The sequence below is a fragment of the Oncorhynchus tshawytscha genome, linkage group LG10, assembly GCF_018296145.1.
Source record: "Oncorhynchus tshawytscha isolate Ot180627B linkage group LG10, Otsh_v2.0, whole genome shotgun sequence".
NCBI classification, from domain to species: Eukaryota; Metazoa; Chordata; class Actinopteri; order Salmoniformes; family Salmonidae; genus Oncorhynchus; species Oncorhynchus tshawytscha.
In genome coordinates this window covers 65180726-65199343 of record NC_056438.1, presented here as the reverse complement: position 1 = coordinate 65199343, position 18618 = coordinate 65180726, and the positions used below count along the sequence as shown (strand labels likewise).

The 18618-nt window shown below is 41.7% G+C and overlaps 1 protein-coding gene across 1 annotated transcript in view; it reads right to left on the bottom strand.

Moving 5' to 3' along the window:
• The window catches only part of LOC112260658 (E3 ubiquitin-protein ligase mib1), a 90260-nt gene extending 71642 nt beyond the window's left edge, over window positions 1–18618 (bottom strand). The window contains exons 1-3 of the mRNA XM_042329587.1: window positions 17600–18618; window positions 16612–16783; window positions 4986–5115 (exon numbers count right to left, since the gene is read on the bottom strand). Coding sequence (XP_042185521.1) covers window positions 4986–5115; window positions 16612–16783; window positions 17600–17828 — 531 coding nt within the window. The 5' untranslated portion in view covers window positions 17829–18618. The remainder of the gene's footprint in view (window positions 1–4985; window positions 5116–16611; window positions 16784–17599) is intronic.

Sequence of the window (18618 nt, the reverse complement as noted above, 5' to 3'; positions counted from 1 at the left end):
CCGTAGGGGCAGTAGCATATTGAGTAAGGAACTTCATCTGTACGCAGATGACAGTTACAGTTTTGAACAGATAGACCAATGCTATTAATATAAATAGTGAAAAGAACTGGACCAAGAACCGAACCCTGTGGGACACCTTTTGTTATTTCTAGAAATCCTGATTTAACACCAGTCAGTCAGTACACACTGTTCTGTTTAAAATCATTCTCAAACAAGGTAAAGCAGCCCGATCTAAGGCAATCAGAGAGTTTCTGAATAAGTAAGGTGTGATGCAATGTTGAATACCTTGGACAGGTCAATGAAATCAAATCAAAGTTTGTCACGTGCGCCGAATACAACAGGTTTTACAGACCTTACAGTGAAATGCTTACTTACAGGCTCTGACCAACAGTGCAATTTCTAAAAAATAAAAGGTATTATTAGATGAACAATAGGTAAGTGAAGAAATAAAAGAAATGAGGGCAGCACCGTTTCTTTGTATCTAAACAATTAATGATTTTTAAAACCATAGAAGTAGCAGAGATGGTACTATGACCTGGTCTGAACCCTGAAAGTTATATATTCAGAAAATATGTAGCAGTTGAAAGTGATCTAAGCTGAAGTTCTGAAGAAAACCAAGAATTGTATCTATTTTAAAGTCTCTATAGCACTTAAAAGGAGCGTGTTTATCTGTGTTATAAAAAGATGAGAAATGCTCAAGAGCTAATTCAGGGTCAGATATACACTTGATGGAGGAAAGTTCATGGTAACAAGTGGAGGACAGAGGAGCCTCTTATAGAAGAAGTTACAGGTCTGTGAGAGCCAGAAATCTTGCTTGTTTGTAGGTGACCAAATACTTATTTTCCACCATAATTTGCAAATAAATTCATAACAAATCCTACAATGTGATTATCTGGATTTCTTTTCTCATTTTGTCGGTCATAGTTGAAGTGTACCTATGATGAAAATTACAGGCCTCTCTCGTCTTTTTAAGTGGGAGAACTTGCACAATAGGTGGCTGACTAAATACTTTTTTTGCCCCACAGTAAATAGCAAATGGAGAATGCTTAATATTAGGGAAGTTCATTAATAAACACACTAGGCCTAGCCTATAGAATGCTGAATGGATCCTCTTTTTAAGAGGCCATCACTCAGTTCTCAAAATTGCATAGCCTATAAAAATATTGTGCAACATGAGCTCTCGTGAAGTATTTGATTAGATTTTTGATTACATTTGCATTGATGTCAGAGTGATTAGAGGGACAATAGAGTGCTGAGTACCAGGCAGTTAGCAAGTTCGGAAGGCTACTAATGACCATCGGCAGCATCATAGCTTGGAGAAGCCCAATTACCATGACTAAACGGTAACATGGAATTTGACTGATTTCATGACTCGTAAGCGCCGGTGTGGCGGTAATACGGTCACCGCAATAGACCTAGCTATAAGACAATGATCACTAAGGTCACTTGCAAACACACCAAAAGACATGCACTTATGGGGGTTATATGTGAGAATAAAATCTAATAAAGGATCCATCTAGATATTTCACATTTTACAGAGTGGCTTTTGAGATTAGCTGCATTAGATTAAGACAAATGTTCTTCAAGTTATCTGAGGTAGGTGTCAGCCAGTTCAGGTTAAAGTCACCTAAGACCACCAGTTCAGACAATAGAAAAGGTTTTAAATGCTCAGCTATGATACTAGTCGCATCAACTAAAGGAGTAGGAGGCCAAAACACTCCAGCAACAAATAAATGCCTCTTTTGGCTCATGGTCACATCTACAACCAGGATTTCACAATTATGGAGCATAGTGATATTAAGAGCACATGGATTTCACAGAGTACAAGTCAAAAGTTTGGACAAACCTAATCATTCAAGGTTTTTTTCCCCCCTATTTTCTCCATTGTATAATAACAGTGAAGACATGAAACTATGAAATAACACATATGTAATCATGTAGCAACCAAAGAAAGTGTTGGAGTGTATAGGCCTCCTACTCCTTTAGATGATTAAGTACCTTTAGCTACTGTAATATTTCTCCATTAAAAAAATGCCAAAAAATGCTTTTCTGCAAAAACACTTTCTCAAGCAAGACTGTCTGGGTGGGAAACGGAAAACGAGCTGTTATTGGCAAGGAGATTTGGAATTGGTTCATTAACCTTTCTAGGGCAGGGGTTCCGCCTCGACAACATTCCGCTGAAAAGGCAGCGTGCAAAACTCAAATTATTTTTTTGAAATATTTAACTTTCACACATTAACAAGTCCAATACAGCAAATGACAGATAAACATCTTGTTAATGTACCCATCGTGTCCGATTTTAAAAATGCTTTACAGCGAAAGCACAACATATGATTATGTTAGGTCATAGCGAAGTCAAAAAAACACAGCCATTTTTCCAGCCAAAGATAGGAGTCACAAAAAGCAGAAATATGGATACAATTAATCATTAACCTTTGATGATCTTTATCAGATGACACTCATAGGACATGTTACACAATATATATGCGTAACATGTATGTATGCTTTGTTCGATAATGTGCATATTTATGCAAAAATCTCAGTTTACAGTGATGCGTTATGTGCAGTAATATTTTGATTCCAAAACAGCCGGTGATATTGCAGAAATAGTCATAATAAACATTGATAAAAGATACAACTGTTAGTCACAAAAATAAAGATGAACTTCTCCTTAATGCAACCGCTGTGTCAGATTTCAATTTTTTTTAACGGAAAAAGCATAATCTGAGAACGGCGCTCAGAACCCAAAACAGGCAGAGGAATATCCGCCATTTTGGAGTTAACAAAGTTAGAAACAACACCATAAATATTAACTTAACTCTGATGATCTTCATCAGAAGGCACTCCCAGGAATCCCAGTTCGACAATAAATAAAGTCCATCATTTATGTCCAAATAGCCACTAGTTGTTAGCGTGTTCAGCCCAGTAATCCATCTTCATGATGCGCAGGCACTTCATCCAGACAAAAACTGGAAAAGTTCCGTTACAGTCCTTTAGAAACTATGTATGGAATTAATCTTTAGGATATTTTTAACATAAAACATCAGTAATGTTCCAACCGGAGAATTCCTTTGTCTGAAGAAAAAGCACTGGAACGAGAGGTAACTCTGTCGGGAGCGCGCGTCATGAGACCAAGGCTCTCTGGCAGACCACTGACTCAAAGAGGTCTCATGAGCCACTCCTTTATAGTAGAATCCTCATTCAAGTTTCTAAAGAAGGTTGACTAGTGGAAGCCATAGGAAGTGCAACTTCATCTATATCTCAATGTGTATTCGGTAGGCCAAGCTTTGAAAAACTACAAACCTCAGATGTCCCACTTCCTGGTTGGATTTTTCTCAGGTTTTCGCTTGCCATATGAGTTCTATTATACTCACAGACATCATTCAAACTGTTTTAGAAACTTCAGAGTGTTTTCTATGCAATACTAATAATAATATGCATATATTAGCATCTGGGACAGAGTAGGAGGCAGTTCACTCTGGGCGCGCTATTCATCCAAAGTGAAAATGCTGCCCCCTATCCCAAAAAGGTTAAAGCCAAAATAATGGAATTCATGACCCTTGACAATCAACCGTTCTCTGTCGTGGGTGATGTTGGCTTTCGCCGACTGGTCGAGCACTGGTACACACTACCAAGTGTGCTATTTTTCAGATGTTGCCCTACCGGAGTTACACAGTAATGGCGTCACTGCTATTAGCTTCATGACATACATACTACAGAACGCCATTTGGGACTTTGTGTCAAGAAAGATACAGTAGCACTGTCAATCAAAGCTGTACAAAAAAAAAGTCTGAAAACAAGCAAACACCTGCCACGAACGATGTGTTTACAATACCGCATTGGTAATAAAGCATCATTTGATCGACCGCAACTTCTGGGGTAGCTAGCTTTAGCATGGTACCTAGCTAGCACCAATACAACCAGCCTGAAAACAATGACCAGAACAACATGAAGTAATTTTAATTATTCTTAGCAATGATTTAGGAATCCTTTTGAGTAAGTATTAGTTAGGTTGCCACTTGTTGTTCGCCTATTGAAATTGAACTTCAGTTCATGAAAATAAATAGCTAGCCAGCTACTTAAACCTGTTGCCCAAAGCTAACATTATAAGCAGCCAGCTAGCTTCATCTGGCTAGTGAACGGCGTTCCATAGAAATCCTGGTTGAGAATGAAACTGAACAAATGAACAACGAAACAGCACAGCAAGCGAGTGAAAGAAATAGAACAGAGCTGCACGTCTTGCTCTACATTGTAATCAGAGGGCTAATATAAATACCCATGCATGCCAGTCTCTCTTGGCTAAGAGTTGGAGAGACTGTTTCTTATAAAAAAGAAGTGAAGCAGTTAATGTGTTTAAAATTCCAAATTGTTTGCGAAGTCAACTTATGCACAGCTGACACACACTTACCCCACCAGGAGTCTTGTCACAGTCCATAAATCCAGAACAAATTCACGCAAGGGTACATTATTAAATAGAGCCATAATTGCTTGGAACTCCTATCTCACATTGCTCAAATGATCAGGAAACTTGGTTTCAAACATCAGATACAGCAATACATACATTATGTATTGATATTTAGGCTCTGTGCCATTTTTAAATATGTAGTTCTGTCCTTGAGCTGTTCTTGTCTATTACTGTTCATTAATGTTCTGTATTATGTCATGTTTCATGTTCTGTGTGCACCACAGGAAGAGTAGCTGTGGCTTACCCAACAGCTAATAAAGAACCTAATTAAATCCCAAATAGACGTAGTAATACATTTCATATTTGATGAGAAGCCTGTGTCATCTACAACAGGCAGCTAAATTTAGCAAAAATCTTATTGGCGGTCCAATAAGAACACAGATTTCCATCTTAAATTGCAAAACATTTCCCTTCAGCATGCCCTACTGAACAAGGTACAGGGTCATGATTAAATGGTCACACCGTAGCAAATTATATATAGATTTTTGACATGTTATATGTGTTGCAACAGAACGAGTACCTTTCCTCTCCTTCCGTTGCCTCCATCCTGATCCTCCCACTGCCAGTCCACTCCTCTCACCACCCGGCCACCGGTGAAGATGCCTCGGGCTGTGATCTTCTTCGACTTACGGCGAGACTCCAACAGGACTCTGTCAAAAAAGACACATGCACATCTACGTTTATTTTACTGACTTAGTGGGTGAATAATAGTAGTTGTCATTTTATGGATGTGAAGGTTGGAAATATATAACCAATACTGGATAAAGTTGGCTATTTCTTTTTTGTGGTATTGAAAGACCTACAAGAAAATCATGCAGTTGATGTGTTAGTCAATCAATCTGGGGCGGCAGGGTAGCCGAGTGGTTAGAGCATTGGACTAGTAACGGAAGTTGCAAGTTCAAATCCCCGAGCTGACAAGGTACAAAATGTGTCGTTCTGCCCCTGAACAGGCAGTTAACCCACTGTTACTAGGCCGTCATTGAAAATAAGAATTTGTTCTTAACTGACTTGCCTAGTAAAATAAAGGTTAAATATAAAATAAAAAAATCTATATCAGTCATTGAAATGTTCATTCATTATTATTAGCCAAAAATAAATGTTGACATGCCATTTTAGACATTTTCAAGAACTGGACTAGACACGATACAGCGGTAAACATATCAGAATTGGCCTAGTTTAATGCCGATGTGCAAAATCTATATAACGTAGGTACATGACGTAATGACGCCACGTAAAATGTTGCGCTGTACGTCCAACACAGCATTCCTAAACTAGCCCACAATGTCTGCTGTGTGGATCGAGCAGTCATTTGAAAGAGTAACAACATTTCAGCATGACAACCTAAAGCCAAGATAATGGAATTTCATGACCCGTGACAATCAAGCGTTTTCTGTCATGGGTGATGTTGGCTTTCGCCGACTGGTCGAGCACCGCCAGGTTGCCACTTGTTGTTCACCTATTGAAATTGAACTTCAGTTCATGAAAATAAATAGCTAGCCAGCTACTTAACCCTGTTGCCCAGAGCTAACGTTATATCAGCAGGCAGCTAGCTTCATCTGGCTAGTGAGGTTTGACCACACTGGGTTATGTGTTGTGAAGCTAGCCACAATAAGGATTAGGCACAAACTCCATCCGGCGCCGAAAGAGATGGCCGCCTCGCTTCGCGTTCCTCTGAAACTATGCAGTTTTTTGGTTTTTTACGTGTTATTTCTTACATTGGTACCCCAGGTCATCTTAGGTTTCATTACATACAGTCGAGAAGAGCTACTGAACATAAGAGCAGCGTCAACTCACCATCAGTACGACCAAGAATATGACTTTCACGAAGCGGATCCTGTGTTCTGCCTTTCACCCAGGACAACGGAATGGATCCCAGCTGGAGACCCAAAAAAACCAGGGCTGGAAAAAACTTGGATCACTGCTATTCTAACTTCCGCGATGCATAAAGGCCCTGCCCCGCCCTCCTTTCGGAAAAGCTGACCACGACTCCATTTTGTTGATCCCTGCCTACAGACAGAAACGAAAACAAGAAGCTCCCGCGCTGAGGTCTGTTCAACGCTGGTCCGACCAATCTGATTCCACACTCCAAGACTGCTTCCATCACGTGGACTGGGATATGTTTCGTATTGCGTCAGATAACAACATTGACGAATACGCTGATTCGGTGAGCGAGTTCATTAGAACGTGCGTTGAAGATATCGTTCCCATAGCAACGATTAAAACATTCCCAAACCAGAAACCGTGGATTGATGGCAGCATTCGCGTGAAACTGAAAGCCCGAACCACTGCTTTTAATCAGGGCAAGGTGACCGGAAACATGACCGAATACAAACAGTGTAACTACTCCCTCCGCTAGGCAATCAAACAAGCTAAGCGTCAGTATAGAGACAAAGTAGAATCTCAATTCAACGGCTCAGACACAAGAGGTATGTGGCAGGGTCTACAGTCAATCATGGATTACAAAAAGAAAACCAGCCCCGTCACGGACCAGGATGTCTTGCTCCCAGACAAACTAAATAACTTTTTTGCCCGCTTTGAGGACTATACAGTGCCACTGACACGGCCCGCAACTAAAACATGCGGACTCTCCTTCACTGCAGCCGACGTGAGGAAAACATTTAAACGTGTCAACCCTCCCAAGGCTGCAGGCCCAGACGGCATCCCCAGCCGCGCCCTCAGAGCATGCGCAGACCAGCTGGCTGGTGTGTTTACGGACATATTCAATCAATCCCTATCCCAGTCTGTTGTTCCCACATGCTTCAAGAGGGCCACCATTGTTCCTGTTCCCAAGAAAGCTAAGGTAACTGAGCTAAACGACTACCGCCCCGTAGCACTCACTTCCGTCATCATGAAGTGCTTTGAGAGACTAGTCAAGGACCATATCACCTCCACCCTACCTGACACCCTAGACCCACTCCAATTTGCTTACCGCCCAAATAGGTCCACAGACGATGCAATCTCAACCACACCGCACACTGCCCTAACCCATCTGGACAAGAGGAATACCTATGTGAGAATGCTGTTCATCGACTACAGCTCGGCATTTAACACCATAGTGCCATCCAAGCTCGTCATCAAGCTCGAGACCCTGGGTCTCGACCCCGCCCTGTGCAACTGGGTACTGGACTTCCTGACGGGCCGCCCCCAGGTGGTGAGGGTAGGCAACAACATTTCCACCCCGCTGATCCTCAACACTGGGGCCCCACAAGGGTGCGTTCTGAGCCCTCTCCTGTACTCCCTGTTCACCCACGACTGCGTGGCCACGCACGCCTCCAACTCAATCATCAAATTTGCGGACGACAGTGGTAGGCTTGATTACCAACAACGACGAGACGGCCTACAGGGAGGAGGTGAGGGCCCTCGGAGTGTGGTGTCAGGAAAATAACCTCACACTCAACGTCAACAAAACTAAGGAGATGATTGTGGACTTCAGGAAACAGCAGAGGGAACACCCCCCCTATCCACATCGATGGAACAGTAGTGGAGAGGGTAGTAAGTTAAGTTCCTCGGCGTAGACATCACAGACAAACTGAATTGGTCCACCCACACAGACAGCATCGTGAAGAAGGCGCAGCAGCGCCTCTTCAACCTCAGGAGGCTGAAGAAATTCGGCTTGTCACCGAAAGCACTCACAAACTTCTACAGATGCACAATCGAGAGCATCCTGTCGGGCTGTATCACTGCCTGGTACGGCAACTGCTCCGCCCACAACCGTAAGGCTCTCCAGAGGGTAGTGAGGTCTGCACAACGCATCACCTGGGGGCAAACTACCGGCCCTCCAGGACACCTACACCACCCGATGTCACAGGAAGGCCATAAAGATCATCAAGGACAACAACCACCCGAGCCACTGCCTGTTCACCCCGCTATCATCCAGAAGGCGAGGTCAGTACAGGTGCATCAAAGCTGGGACCGAGAGACTGAAAAACAGCTTCTATCTCAAGGCCATCAGACTGTTAAACAGCCACCACTAACATTGAGTGGCTGCTGCCAACACACTGACAACTCCAGCCACTTTAATAATGGGAATTGATGGGAAATTATGTAAAATATATCACTAGCCACTTTAAACAATGCTACTTAATATAATGTTTACATACCCTACATTATTCATCTCATATGTATATACTGCACTCAATACCATCTACTGTATCTTGCCTATGCCGCTCTGTACCATCACTCATTCATATATCTTTACGTACATATTCTTTATCCCCTTACACTTGTGTCTATAAGGTAGTAGTTTTGAAATTGTTAGTTAGATTACTTGTTGGTTATTACTGCATTGTCGGAACTTGAAGCACAAGAATTTCGCTACACTCGCATTAACATCTGCTAACCATGTGTATGTGACAAATAAAATTTGATTTGAATAGTGGAATTTGCGGTTTGCCTTCAAAATAAGTGTATTATTGACAGTGATGCAAATGAATACAAACAGTAGAATTATGCCATACTTTTATTTTGCTAAGAGCAAAGTCCACTATTGTGGCTAATCCTTAGTGACTAGTTTCACATAGATGGGTCCGACCACCATTAATCAAATAAGAACTGTCTTCTAAATTAGCATTATTTTAGATGACACTTAGCTATATAGATAGATTGCTAACTATAGCTACTGAAACAGATCTCATTTTGCTGTTTTTGGGGAAGAACATTTTTTTGCATCCATAAGCTAGAAAGCTTATTTTTATGACCAGCACTGTAAGTGCGCAAGACAACTTTACCAGCATCATAGCATGAATCGCTGTGACATATGAAATACGAGTGATAGTGTAATCAATGTGTAATAACTAAAAATTATGAACGGTTAAATTATTGTGACATACAGTCATATTCAGGTCCTGATTGATTAACAAACATATGACACGTCAAATAGTGTTATTTGACACTATATAATTTGACACAGAAAGACCCAAACGGCATTCCATAGCCAAGACCCAGACGACGTTCCATAGAAATCCTGGTTGAGAATGAAACGACTGAACAAATGAACAATGAAACAGCACAGAAAGTAAGTGAAAGAAATAGGTTTTGATTATGTTTTACTGGTAATGGGGACATACGTAAATGCCAACAAAATAGCTTTTGTCAGTGTGGTGTGTGTGTGTAAACTTTATTTAACTAGGCAAGTCAGTTAAGAAAAAAATTCTTATTTACAATGAAGGCCTACCCCGGCCTAACCCTGCGTCACTACTGTGAACCTTTGGTCAATAACGATAGCTTGGTAGAATATTTCAAGAGGTGTCAACAACCTCAAATCAAAACACTCCTCAACTCAATCTCTTTTGATGAAGAAGTTGAGCTGCTAACTGAATTTCAGAGGAGCCTCTAAACGAGCATGGCCCTCACTACATAGTCGTCGCCAAACCCACTGGCTCCAGGTCATCTATAAGTCTATGCTAGGTAAATTCCCGCCTTATCGCAGCTCACTGGTCACCATAGCAACACACACCCGTAGCACACGGTCCAGCAGGTATATTTCACTATATTTCACATCCCCAAAGGCAACACCTCCTTTGGCTGCCTTTCCTTCCAGTTCTCTGCTGCCAATGACTGGAACGAATTGCAAAAATCACTGAAGCTGGAGACTATATCTCCCTCGCTAACTTTAAGCATCAGCTGTCAGAGCAGCTTACGGATTGTTCACAGCCAATCTGTAAATAGCACCACGAACTACCTCATCCCCATATTGTTACTTATCCTCTTGCTCTTTTGCACCCCAGTATCTCTACTTACACATCATCATCTGCACATCTATCACTCCAGTGTTAATGCTAAATTGTAATTATTTCGCCTCTATGGTCCATTTATTGCCTTACCTCCTTACTTCATTTGCACACACTGTACATAGATTTTTCTACTGTGTTATTGACTGTACGTTTCTTTATGTGTAACTCTGTGTTGTTTTTGTCGCATTGCTTTGCTTTATCTTGGCCAGGTCACAGTTGTAAATGCGAACTTATTCTCAACTGGCCTACCTGGTTAAATTAAAGGTGAAATAAATAGAATAAAAATGTTTAACTAACTCTACAGGCCATTGCCAGCACAACAATTGGGTACTCTGAAATTGGGCTGTGAAGGTAATTGAATAACCCTGTAACTGACATTTATGGATTAAGACCGCATTGAAAATAAAATAATCGTAAAAAACACTGATTAAATGGGCCTTGTTTTGCTAACTTCTGTCTACATCTCTTCTTTCCAACGGTCGTTTGACGTTGGAACAGCTAACCCGGTACAGGTGCAGGGGGTGTAGAAGCACTCGTCTATAGGCTATGCACATTTTCATTGCTTGCTAGTAAATAAATTATTTTAAAACAGGTTGGATGTGTCTGACCTCATTAATTATTCACCAGCCATCGACAAGGTTCTTCTGGCTCCGATGAAAAATGTGTCAAATGAACAACGAGCCAATTCTATCCAACCCGCCATGGTATAATTTGATCAAATATTTTCTTAATTTATAGACTAAATCAGCACTGATAAATAGTATATGGACATGTTGCTTGTATTTGTTTCTATTTTAATGATTGTCAATTTCATATTAGCTGTCTCTCTCCCCATCAATTCATTATCTTGTAGCCTACTTTCGGAGAGCCTAAGGTAGGCCTAGGTTTTTGTAAGGACAAATAGTCGTGTCTGACACAATGTACAAAACATTAAGGACACCAGCTCTTTCCATGGTGGCCCGACCAGGTGAAATCACCGATTAAATCCACAATTGAGACATGGATTGGGTTCCATTCAGGGGGTGAATGGGGTATGGTAGTCCATGCCAGGCGCACCGGTTTGTGTCAAGATCTGCAAAGCTGCTGGGTTTTTCACGCTCACACAGTTTCCTGTGTGTATCAAGAATGGTGCAACTCAATATTAGGAAGGTGTTCTTAATGTTCTGTACACTCAATGTATGCTGGTGGCCTTGATTGACAGGTCCTTTTACAGGGGTGAGCAGGTATGAGTTCGCTGATTCTCTCTACAGGCCGATAAAACCATTCAGAATGTTTCTTAAAGTAGCCTGTCTGGATGATCTCTAATTAGAATTTAACGCTCATGTCATGATTTAATCTTGTAAAAGGCCTATTTTCAGTAGAGGCCCTATCTCACCAAGTCCGTTATTTTTCATCTGAATAATTAGTCCGAAAAATAAATAAATACGAACACGTCTTGTTTATGACGCCGTTCAAACCAATTGTGAAATATCGTTCGGCCACAATCCGTAAATGATTTATTTGACCAAAGTTTAACAATTTAAAGGCAATGCTACCAAATACTAATTGAATGTATGTAAACTTCTGACCCACTGGGAATGTGATGAAAATAAATAAAAGCTGAAATAATTCATTTTCTCTACTATTATTCTGACATTTCACATTCTTAAAATAAAGTGTGGATCCTACCTAACCTAAGACGGGGGATTTTTACTAGGATTAAATGTCAGGAATTGTGAAAAACAGTTTAAATGTATTTGGCTAAGGTGTATGTGAACTTCAGACATCAACTGTATATACAATTATTTGTGTCAAACGTCATCTGTGCCAAATTCCACCAGGTAAACGTGTCTGGTCTTCTTTGTCCTGAATATCACCAGCACTTCAAAATAATAAATAGGCTGTGGCTCCTTGTCTCATATGGGGGTCTAGGGACGCTTGTCTACTTGGTCAAGCAGGTGTCCTCATACATTACATAACCAAAAGTATGACGACACCTGCTCGTCGAACATCCAACTCTATATGGTCCCCCCTTTGCTGCTATAAAAGCCTCCACTCTTCTAGGAAGGCTCTCCACTAGAAGTTGGAACCTTACTGCAGGGACTTGCTTCCATTCAGCCCCAAGAGCATTAGTGAGGTTGGGCACTGATGTTGAGGGATTAGGCCTGGCTCGCAGTTGGCGTTCCAATTCATCCCAAAGGGTGTTCGATGGGGTTGAGGTCATGGCTCTGTGCAGGCCAGTAAAGTTCTTCCACACAGATCTCGACAAACCATTTCTGTATGGACCTCGCTTTGTGCACTGTGGTATTGTCATGCTGGAACAGGAAAGAGCCTGCCCCAAACTGTTGCCACAAAGTTGGAAGCACAGAATCGTCTAGAATGTTATTGTATGCTGTAGCATTAAGAATTCCCTTCACTGAAACTAAGTGGCCTATACCGAACCATGAAAAACAGCCCCAGACCATTATTCCTCTTCCACCAAACTTTACATTTGGCACTATGCAGTTGGGGCAGGCAGCGTTCTCCAAGGCATCCGCCAAACCCGGATTCGTCCATCAAACTGCCAGATGGTGAAGCGTGATTCATCACTCCAGAGAACGCATTTCCACTACTCCAGAGTCCAATGGCGGCAAGCTTTACACCACTCCAACCGACGCTAGACATTGCGCATGATGATCTTAGGCTTGTGTGCGGCTGCTCAGCCGTGGAAACCCATTTCATGAAGCTCCCGATGAACAGTTTGTTGCTTCCAGAGACAATTTGGAACTCTATCGTGAGTGTTGCAACCGAGGACAGGCGATCTTTACATGCTTCAGCACTCGGCGGTCCAGTCTTGTGTGGCCTACCACTTGGCGGCTAGGCAGTTGTTGCTCCTAGACATTTCCACTTCATAACAACAGCACGCACAGTTGACCGGGGCAGCTCTAGCAGGGCAGAAATGAGTGGAACTGACTTGGAATGGCATCCTATTGTTTGTTCCATAGCACTGCCATTACTTGACCGACAGCGCATGCATCCATGCTCCTTTACTGGTAATGCTCCATGCTCCTTTACTGGTAATTGGTCAAGAGAGAGGCAAAGCCTCATGGCAGTGGTCTAACTAACCACAGTAGAGCCCTAGAGGCTAGACAACTAGACAGCAGCTGGACACTGTAGGCCCAACCAATGTAAACAGACTGCTGTCTTGGGGACACCCCCCCCCCCATCCCCTCCCACAGTCAGTGAAATAATCTAATGTGGCATAACAAAACAGTCCACCATGCCTTCAGAGCAGTGTCTGAGGGAGGACAGGGACCCCCCTGCTGCCTTTGTTTGCAGTCATGAAATAACTGTCTCAGGGGAACTGAGGTCATATGTACTTGAAAAGGTGCCAGCTGTTGCGCCATGCGTTTTGTTTGTCCCTTTGAATCTCACAAAGGGTTTGAAGCGGATGGAGTGACTGCTTTAGCAAGCAAACATATTGTTTGCAATATAAGGGCTGTCCCCGACACACCAAAAAAATATTTGTAGAGCGAAAGTCGTTTGTTTTTTCGACCAATCAATTGGTCAACATTTTTAAACGTTTATTTTTCCATTTTTCCCCATATGTCTTTCCATGTTTTAATAAAATCAACTATATGCGTTGAGCTTCTGACGCTTTAAGCTTACTGTTTGATGAAAGACACAAATGCCTCAAGGGAGCCAGAGATCTCGATAACCAGAAGAAGAAAACCTGACAACCATTTCCCTCTCTCTCCTGCTGGCTTTTGCAGATTCTGCCTCGGCAACCTTTCTCATGTGGAATGCCAATTTATCTTACCATTTCTACCGATTTGCGTGCCAGTTAGGGTTTTCATATGCACATTTTTGTGGAACTGTTTAATTTAGAATAACGTTTTCATATCTCAAATTCATTGTCATGTGGGTAATCCATATTCTATCCAAATCTGAAATGAGACAAACCTAAAAAAGTATATTGCCAACTATGTAAAAATAGCCTACAGAAAGCAAACAAATAAAAACATTACAGCCTGCAGGTAGAAAATATCCTGATAAAAATAAATATCTTATAAATCATATTGGCTATGCATGGCCTGTCTGCAAGGAACTTGAAACATTGTATCAACTATTAACTTAGTTGCTAGCGAACTTGCAACATTGTATTAAATATTCTGGGCCCTGAAAGTTTCCTGTGCCAGTGAGCTCAGTACAAACAGCTGTAGGCTATTTAAGCAAGGGATAAGAAGCAGCGCTTGACTTGGGCAGGAGCTCACCGGAGCTGAGTACCAGAAACTCAAAATGTTATATTCCTCTTATAGAGTATTAACTCAAGTATTGTGGAGCTCTTGCACCTAAATATAAAACAGTACCAGCACCCAAAATAAGTACCGGAACCTATTTCACTCCAAGTCAAGCACTGATGAGAAGTAATCAGGTAGGCCTATTTTATGACATTTCCACTGGATCAGAGAATGACGTTTTTCCCTTTCAAGTGGTTATCAAACGGGAGAGAGCTGGAAAGATGTTTTCAAATACATTGATGAACTCTTGTAATTCTCAATGGATGTAAAAGCAGACTGTTTGCTTGCTGTTTGAGGTGAAGAAAAATGTATTTTGAGAAGCTCCACAGATCATTAGTGATTGTGCGTTAAGCCAATCAGAAATACTATAAGATCCCCAAATGGGCACAATTATATGCCTACATTTGTGCGCCGGCCAGGTAGCCTATAAGCCTACTTCTATGCGTACTTACTCAACATTGACAGGAGCACTCCAAATAAAAGACAATGACTAAATAGTCAACTTGTAAATGGAATGAAATAAACCAAAAATGTGTTATTCACAAGTGTAGCATAGGTTGTGCGCACTGCAAACAATCTGTCCACTCTGACAATGAGAACGGTAAGACTGGAATAATAATATTGAATGCATTAACAAAAATTACCGTAACCAAAGTAACAAACATAGATTAGAAATTATAGGCATTAACAGTAAAGGTAGTACTTGTGATATATGTAATGGGGAATTGATATACACTAACAATTTACACAATGAAATTATGAAACAATGAATGTGCACACATTGGCACGAGGGAGAGTATTCTGGAGATAGAAGTGCATTATGTATGTGGGCGCATGGTCAATCTGATGTCTGCATTTGCCATGCAGCATTTACAGTGATTCGGCCTCAGCAGAAATCAAGGGATTCATACTTCTTGCGCTTCGCTGAGCAGTGCTGTTGTGAAGGAAGTTGTCAAGGAACCACCACCTACCTTCAACAAATCATGTCAATGTGGAGCTATACAGAGCCCTCCACATTGTTAAAACATTTGGGAGGTGTATGGCGATGCAGTGCGGAGCTCGATTTGGCCCCTGGAGGCTCCGCAATTGCATCACACCCTTCATATGGAGCCTCTGACCACATTTCTCGGATCAAGCATAAATTGGCTTTTAGTCTTGGCCTCTGCAATGGATTAGTTCACCGAGATGGCCGCGTATACATGTGTTGTTAATGCTCGACTAAAACAAAATCTTGGTCAACCAACCGCCTATGACCAAACAATCGACCAGTCGACTAATTGGGGTCAGCCCTAACGCAATAAGGTGTCTTGGTTGCACTCTCTGCAGGTTGTTTCAGTCAGTTGGTTAATTTTGAAAACCTCTTACATGCAACTTATTCTCAGCACCTTTTATTATTATTTCAAATTATTACATTCCTTTCCCATCATAAGATTCTCAAGATAGGTTGGTTGTTTTGATTTTTCAATTGTGCTTGGTCTTTTACTTGTAAATCTTCAACGGAAGCAGAAAGAAACAGACATGGCCAGTAACATGGGATTGGCTGAGGTCCCAACAACATCACTGCTTCTGAAAGAGAGGCTGAGCGGTCGCCTGGCAACAAAGAGCCAGGATCGGTTGCCACATGTTGAGTCTGCCTATCAGGCTGGGCTCAGGAATTACAACTCAAATATCACAGAGACAGCCAGGTAGCAACAGAAAACAGAAGGGAGAGTAAAATTGGTGGTTCCTCAACATAACCAACCAAAGGATGTAGATAGGAACTGCTATCATTAAACTCATCACTAAACCATAGATTTTGTCAGAGGTGGGTCTTAGTTGACGAAGCACCCCTACACATAGGGCTTGTGTTCCATGTTACCTTTGTTGCGGTCATACTGTGAAGATAATCAGAGGTGCATTCATTACATATTGCAATGGAAGTCGTTTACCGTTTAAAAACCAAACGGAAGCAAACAGCAAACGGAATGAAACATGGAGGGACTCACATTTTTGTTGCAAAATGTTTTCTGTTTTGAGTAAACTCTTGGTTGCAAAACATTTTACAACTGAATCTGTATAAGGAATACACCCCAGATCTCACAATGCGTAATGTGACTGCATTAAAGAGGTCCTGGAATGCAACCATTGGCTTCACGGGGCCGTGGACAGTACTCACCTCTCGCTACCAGGGGTAGTGATCCTGTAGAAGCGATGTCGCAGGTGGTGCTTGTCTCCATGGTAACAGGTGGTGCAGAGGTCATAGTTGTTGCATTCAGCACACTTCCAGCGGATCCCGATGATAGGCTGCTGACGACAGGTGTCGCACATGGTGCCGTCATGCTTGATACCTGAGAGGGAGTGTTAATAAGGCAGTTAGGAAATGGTAAGAGGACCTGAGGCTCTGGGGAGGCTCTGGGGTTGCTCAACTTGCCATCTTCATACCATCATTTAGAAACTCTAAATCAAATCAAAGTTTATTTGTCACGTGCGCCGAATTCACCTTACAGTGAAATGTTTACTTACAGGCTCTAACCAATAGTGCAAAAAAGGTGTTAGGTGAACAATAGGTAATGCACAGAACAAAAATATAAACATGTAAAGTGTTGGTCTCATGTTTCATGAGCTGAAATAAAAGATTCACAGAATGTTCCTTCTCCCAAATTTTGGGCACAAATTTGTTAACATCCCTGTTAGTGAGCATTTCTCCTTTGCCAAGACAATCCATCCACCTGACAGGTTTGGCATATCAAAAAACTGATTAAACCGCATGATCATTACACAGATGCATCTTGTGCTGGGGACACAAAGTGATTATATAAGATCCACAGATTAGGGCCTAATTAATATATTTCAATTGACTGATTTCCTTATATGAACTGTATTAACTAACAGTCTGTAATTCAGTAAAATCTTTGAAATGGTTGGATATTGCATTTATATTTTTGTTCAGTAAAAAAGTGGACATGCCACATGATCTGTATGGAGTTCAGTTTACCCTGTTAGGCTCTTCCATGTCGCTAACGCTTGGTGCATTGCAATTCTTGAAATGCGGTTGCGAAATAACTGTGTAACGTACACATCAACACTCAAATGCATAAGCTAAATCTAACACGAAAACAGGAAACAAGATGTTTAGGATCGCAGTACCAGAAGGCAAACATTACCTGTGGGAGCACTATCAAATATCCTCACGTCGTATGCACCAGAGCACCGGTAGTTGGCTGCAGTCCCGTTATCCCAGACAACAACCACTTCTTCCGGACTTTCAAAACTCCTGACGGTGCCTACATGTCCCTCTCCACCATCCTGTTTACCCCATTTCCAATCGGGTCCGCGGATCACTCTTGCACCAACTCCTTCCATCATCACACGGTTATTCCTGCCGGTAGTCATTTACGAAAAGGTGTCGCAAATTGCCAGCTAGCAGAATATGCTAGATTGCTAACTAACGTTAACTGTGTTCGGCAGGATAATTTTGCGATGCAAAATCTGTCTGTTGTCCAGAAGAACACAATTCAGCAATATCTTGTTAGTTTGCAAGTAGCACGCCGAACTGTGTGGCTAGCCTGCTTACTGTAACGTTCAAAAACAAGATAGCAGAAACACCCTAGCGACAAATGTATCGTAATGTGAATGTTATATGTTAAGTTAACCAACTAAAAACAACAACGCAGTGAACTGGGAAGCAAAGCCAAGATAGCCTAAATGCTAGCTAGCGAGTTAACGTTAGCAGACAAAGTAAGCTGTTGAATGGCACGCACTTTCCACTCCACAAGCTGTTCTGTAACGTTGTGGAAATAACTGATACGTCTCAGTATCCCCTTTAAGTTGTTTTTCGTCCCAAGACCACAAGAAAGTGTCACCCCAAGAGCTTGTAAAGTAGCCACATCGTCACGAAATTGTAGACCTTTGTTAGCTGCTAGCTAACGTTAGCGCTTGTGCCTCCGCAAGAATGCCACCTCCACAACTTAAGTAACACATTAGCCAGGTAGTGTAGTTTAGTCCTTTTTTTGTTGGAATAATTGTTTCCTGCTACGTTTATTATCATATGTATTTGATTGTTCTCCTCAAATGTATTTATTTTGTCAAATGGCTTGCAGAAGTACACTCAGAATAAAAGCGTCGCCATTATTGTAAATCATCAAGCAGACGGAGGTGGACCAGCGGTCAATGAAGATATTTG